The 6,276-nt window shown below is 36.4% G+C and overlaps 1 protein-coding gene across 1 annotated transcript; it reads right to left on the bottom strand.

Annotated features, from left to right (window-relative positions):
- Positions 1 to 712: 712 nt before the first annotated feature.
- LOC111060846 lies at positions 713 to 2,628 on the bottom strand. The gene is made up of 3 exons (XM_039427014.1): positions 2,494 to 2,628; positions 1,412 to 1,657; positions 713 to 819 (listed from the first exon to the last, which is right to left on the bottom strand). Exons 1-3 carry the CDS (start codon positions 2,603 to 2,605, stop codon positions 713 to 715), a joined length of 465 nt encoding a protein of 154 aa, XP_039282948.1. The 5' UTR covers positions 2,606 to 2,628.
- Positions 2,629 to 6,276: the final 3,648 nt, after the last annotated feature.

Genomic DNA, 6,276 nt, shown 5'->3' with positions numbered 1-6,276 from the left:
CAAACCGGAGAAACGCCTACTATCATGACGGACGAGACCGCATAAACCAACCCCATAAACCATACTCCAACAACGCCACACATAGCAGGAACAACAATTATAACCGGATGGGTAATGCGAGCGCAAATCAGCATCAAACGACGTCCAACGAAAACCAGGGAAGAAAATCGGATATGGCTGAGAAAACACAAGGGTCCTCAACATCGCTGAAAACCTGACTATATGGAAATCACCCGCCACAGTCGCCCATCACTTGTTTACACACTGAAAGAAATGATAATCAATTAGCAGAAGAACAACCGCCAATCAAAAATACTGATATGTCACCCCCGCCAGTCGAAATAGTCCAAGGCAAGAAACCGAAACTCAGAGGAATCTACCGCCGTTGCCGCTCTATACGGTTTAAGCCTACCCAACCTGAAAAAACGAATAAAATGGAAAATCTAGACAACCTCACCGATCCAGATACAGGAAAAGAATCTACACGTCCTACTGCGCTATATAATAACATCAGAGAAACCTTGCTAGAAGAAGAAAACTCCAGCATTCAAGAAATACACAAACATTTTCAAACCTATATTACTATACAAATAGCCAGCCTACAATTCAAAGCTCTCATAGATACTGGATCACAAGTCAGTCTCATCCAGAATGACTCATATTCCCGCCTAAAAAACATAACAGAAATAGCCACATTACCATTAACATCAACCTACCTATCAGGTGTCACACCAGGACGTCGCCTCCAAATATCTAAACAATGCCTCCTGGAGATCCAAGTCAAAGGAAAGTGTTTCCCATACTCCTTCCTGGTATTGCCTGCAAATGGACCACACATTATTATTGGTGCTGATTTCTTAGCCCACTATAATCCAAATATAGATTTCAAAAATCTCGAACTGCAATTAATCGACAATAGCAACCGGATTAGTATCAATACTCAGATAGTATTAAAGGTCAATGCGGGAGATGTAAAAGTAGTGAGATACCACATCGTTGAAGATTACATTCCTGAAAAAGAATACAGGATGAAATATAAACAAAGTGAGGAGAGCGAGATAATAAATCATGATTCAGTGGATGACTATAGTTCGGAAAATGAAACACCAGATGAAACTGACATTTTGATGAAAAAATTGTTGAATGAAATTGATAACAATTCTGAATGTGGGCTCGCAATCAAACAATCCATGAAAGAAATGTTCATAAAAAATCGTGCAGTATTTTCAGAACAGCCGGGATTGGCAAACCATTTTCAGTGCAAATTGGAAGTCAAACCACATGAGTCTTATTATAGAAAATCTTATCCCATCCCCTTCGCTCATCGTCAAGCAGCAGCTGCAGAAATAGATAGGATGGAAAGACTAGGCATTATCGAACCATCCACCTCGCATTATAGTTTGCCTATTACCTGCGTTTCGAAGAAGGACGGCTCCACCCGACTCTGTCTTGACGCCCGCCAGCTGAACATGATTCTCGATGACGACCGTGAAGCTCCCGCCCAGATCGATCAGGTGTTGCAGACGTTCCATGGCAAGACCATATACTCCACCGTCGACCTCAGCGCTGGATACTGGCAGGTACAAGTGGCAGAAGAGTCTCGGGATTACCTGTCCTTCCTCTTCAATGGCCGAAATCTCAGGTTCACCCGACTTGCCTTTGGAATTAGAAACGCAAAGGCTATATTTATACGCTGCCTAAGACAGTCAATTGGTGAAGACATTTCAGATTTTTGCGCTCTTTACGTTGACGATGCAATTATTTCATCACAGAGTGTGGCAGAGCATATTCAACACCTTGATGTAGTATTCGGTAGATTAATAAAATGTGGTATGAAACTAAAATTATCAAAATGTTAATTTTTTGCCAAGAAGGTCAAATACCTCGGGCACATCATAACTGATAAAGGTATCATGCAAGACATTGACAAGTTAGCAGCTATAAAAAACTTTCCATCTCCATCAAGCCGTAAACAGCTTCAACGTTTTATTGGTTTCCTATAATTCTACCGTCGCTTCAATAAACAGATGTCTCACTATACAGCACAACTGAGTCACGTTCTATCATCATCTAAACCATGGACATGGGGGCTCAAAGAAGATGAAATTTTCAACCAGTTGAAGGATGCTTTTTTTGAAAGCTGTTATGTTGAATCATCCAAATTTAAACCAACCTTTTCATATAAATGTTGACGCATCGGATTATGCCTTGGGTGCGGAAATTTTTCAATATGATGAGAAAGGAGAAAAAGGAGTCATAGCATTTTTTAGCAAGACTATGAATGCAGCCCAGAAGAAGTACACAGTCACAGAAAAGGAACTGCTTAGCATTGTCGAAGTATGCAAGAAATATAGAACGTTGTTGTTAGGCCAAAAGATTTTTGTTAACACGGACCATAAGTACCTGACTTTCTTCAAAACAGCCAAGTTAACCAATAACAGACTGTCCAGATGGTTTCTGTTGTTACAAGAATTTGATTTGGAACTCACTCACCTGCCAGGTAAACGAAATCAAACCACTGATTTCTTGTCCAGAGAAGGAAGTGACACCTATGCCAATGAGACGACATTCCAATGCTATGTAGCCGAAGATCAACCAGTGACATTACCCTTCAATATATCGCCGCTCCTGCACACCGAACTCCTCACATCTGAAAAATTGAAAAGCGCACAATCAATGGACAACAAAATCGCAGATCTCATTCGCAAATTATCCAACCCTCCAGTAGAAGAACACCAGTATCTACAACGCTACACTGTCTTCAACGACCATTTATTTTATAAGGCCAATAAAAACTCCGATTTTTGGCGTCTAGTCATACCACACACCCTAGAAAAGGACGTAATTTTGGAGACACATGAATGAATTGGTCACTTTGGCATAAAGAAAACAATACATGCCCTGAAAACGTGTTGTTACTTCAAAGGGTTGAATAAAAAAGTTACACAGTTAATAAGAGCTTGCAACATCTGTCAAAAAACAAAACATAACCGTTTTCACATCGCAGGAGAAATGATACCTATCTTGCCTTCACAACCACTTGAATTAATATCAGCCGACATCTATGGGCCACTACCTCAGTCTATGCACCAAAAATGCTTCATTTTTGTCTTGACCTGCTTGTTCTCAAAGTATACAATGTTCTTCCCTATTGGTGAAATCACTGGTGAAAAACTAGCCAGATGCATCACCGAAAGATGGACCAATGAAGTTGGTAAACCACAGCGCATATTGTCGGACAATGCAACCTATTTTTGCAGTGCCAAGTGGAAACAAGTTTTAGAGCAAGCCAGCATTAAAACATCAAGAGTCTCAGCATACACTCCCAGCGCAAACCCAGTGGAAAGAAGAATGAAAGAGATTTCAAGATTTATGAGGGCATATAGCAGTCACCGTCATCAACAATGGGTCAAATATGTACCATTCCTAGAACACTGCATAAACAACTGTGTAAGTGACAGTACCGGATACACTCCCCACGAAATTATATTTGGCACAAGAAACGAATCATTCATTCAGAGCCTAATCAAGTTTCCAAATCAACCTGGTCAACCTGATCCAAACTTATACCAATTGGTTCGAAATAGGTTAGACAAATCCGCACTACAAAGGAAAAAATATCATGACAAGGCTACAAAGAAATTCAAATATGAAGTCGGAGATGAAGTACTGGTAAAAGCACATAAATCTTCAGATGCCCTAGGCAAGTTAACCAAAAAATTCTTTCATCTTTACACGGGACCGCATCGAGTGACCGACGTTTCACAACACAATACTATCAAGATTCAAGATTCTGAGAACGCCAATAATCACTGGTGGGAAAACGTAATTAATGTAAAACCCTACAGAAGAGCCTAACCAATAAACAACTTCAACTCATCTAGAAACAATAATTCACTTCAAAAGAAGAAATTGAAATCAACTTTAAGTCAAGTAAATGAAACTGAAAACAACTTTAAAAATTACCAACCCGATCAAGCCATCCACCTCGTGTTACAGTCATCACAGGAAAAATCGCCTGATACAATCCGCACAACTGAAAAACAGAAACAAGAATTATATTATCAACAGAAAATAATCGTAAATTAGAAATAAGATGAAGTTAGTAGTGAATAGGAGGAAAGAAAATAAACAAAGTTTATTTGAAAAAATGTGTAAATATAACCTCGAAATACAGAATCGATAGAAAAACCTATTCAGAACCAAAGCCTGTTCGATAATTTTTCTTCATCATGCCAGCCAATGTGTGCGAGATCACAGAAGAAATTGTAATGAATCAAAGCAATATCGTTATTAATTATTATTATCTATTATTTAATGTGAAAGTATAAGTAAAAAAAAAAATGCAACCAAAAATATGTATTTATGTTAAATTGCACGAAATGCGCATGTTCTATGTTATCTGAATGTATCTCTTAAAAAGCTCAAAAGAAAATGAAATTCTTACCTTCAAATATGAAATTTATTATTGTTGCATTAAAAAGATCATGAATTGTAATTCAAATCAATGAATATAATCCTGAAAACATAGTATTTGTAGCCAGCATTGATAAAAGTCAAAAATCACTTCAAGTGTAACCCTGTTTGTACACAACGTACTATGCATAAAAAAGGAATTGCTCGAATCAAGCGGTAGACAATTGTCAAGTCACCGAAGTTAATTACATTCTCACCCAATTTATGTAAAAGCCAAAACAAAGAGTCGAAACTTGTAATAATAAGGAAAAATGATGAAAATCTATATTTGTTGCGAATATTATTTGAATCCCAAGAGGATAATATGTGAAATTTTGTTATATTTGTTATAGTTGTGGGTCTGCTCATAAGCCACCCATGAATGGAAGTTGTGGAGTTGTTTTAATGAAGGATCCAAAGAGACCTCATTAATATTATTGTATTTAGGTTGTATCCAATGGAAGGAACAATCAATTATTTATTTTCTCGTAGCCAAAAGTGCACGATATATTGTTTTTTGTGTTAAGTGTGGAGTTTTTGTAGAAGTAAGGAGATGAAATGGTGTATTCATCACAATATCGGATTTTTCAAATAGTCATTGTTTCGACTCGTCTCCCAATTACCTATTCAAAATATCCTGGGGGCTTTTGTGTGATGAATTTTTTAAATAAGTCTCATGGGAAGAGAGAAAAATTGTGATTAACCTTCTTGAAATGAAAGAATTTGCTAAAGGAATAGTTAGCGACCAAGCGATAAAGCTTCCTTATCAGTAACTGTATATCAGATAAGAGTACCGTTCTGTACTGCATATTTTCTTAAGAATTATTTAATAAAATTATAATTATTCTGCAAATTGAGCACGAATCGTTTATTGAATTACTCATTGAATTTTGAGGTTACACTTTGTTTACTATTGATCAGATGTTTTAAAGCAGCTCAAACACAGCTGACTGATTCAACATATTGTAAAATGTCATGCCAGATTCATGCAAGCTATAATATTATTTCTAAAAAGTAAAAAACTATCAATAAAGGACCAAGAATTTCGAATAAAAAATAAAATGTATGTATTATCGTTGAAATTATTTATTACTTAAAAAATTATATTATAATGTCAAGTATTATTGTAACTAACTAGGTCATAGCATGAACATTATATTATTGATAAAAACAGCAGAAATTAATTATAAAAGTCTCAGACATAATAAAAATTGTATAAGAATATTCAATTATTAATTATTATTTCAACTGAACCACATGGTGATTGAATCTCTTTGGCAAGTCCAAGCCAATCATAGTGCATAGAAATAGCACCAAAAGGGTGATCATTTGGAAACAACATATGTTAATCTGCTATCAGACAACAAACCTGCCTTATCATATACGCTAGCACATGTACATTGTATAAGAGGAACTATGTCTAGGAGATCAAGCAGTTTTAAGAATTATACAAATTGAGTTATTATTGTATATTATATATTAATATATTTCAATTTTGTTAATTCGTCTTCTGAGTTCGATTATTTCTTAATCCTGTCAATTATTGTGTCTGATACGTTCTATATTATCAAGAACCGATCGAATACGATCATCGAAATAATTGAAGTAAGCTGGATATTGGAACAGGTCTAAGTGGATGTAGTGAGTGGGGTCAGATCGAGATATTTATTCTCTGTCCTTACCTGCTCATATATCAGCTTTTATCTGTTACCAACCTCAACTTAGGAGCGAATACATCAACTGTACAGCAGATGCAGCTGGAGATCATATAATTCCTACAATAGAGCTCAAAGCCCGACAAGACTCTGTTCTCGAAATATA

Source organism: Nilaparvata lugens, chromosome 4 (assembly GCF_014356525.2).
Source record: "Nilaparvata lugens isolate BPH chromosome 4, ASM1435652v1, whole genome shotgun sequence".
Classification (NCBI taxonomy): Eukaryota; Metazoa; Arthropoda; class Insecta; order Hemiptera; family Delphacidae; genus Nilaparvata; species Nilaparvata lugens.
This window is presented reverse-complemented; position numbering and strand designations above follow the sequence as displayed.

Excerpts from the sequence above, each read along its gene's own strand:
- LOC111060846 (XM_039427014.1), bottom strand. The coding sequence starts at position 2,605 with ATGTCACTGGTTGATCTTCGGCTACATAGCATTGGAATGTCGTCTCAT. Across the intron at positions 1,658-2,493 it reads TGATTTCGTTTACCTGGCAG|GCAAGTCGGGTGAACCTGAG; the intron begins GTGAGTGAGTTC and ends CTAATTCCAAAG. Across the intron at positions 820-1,411 it reads CGTCCTTCTTCGAAACGCAG|GCAATACCAGGAAGGAGTAT; the intron begins GTAATAGGCAAA and ends GTCCATTTGCAG.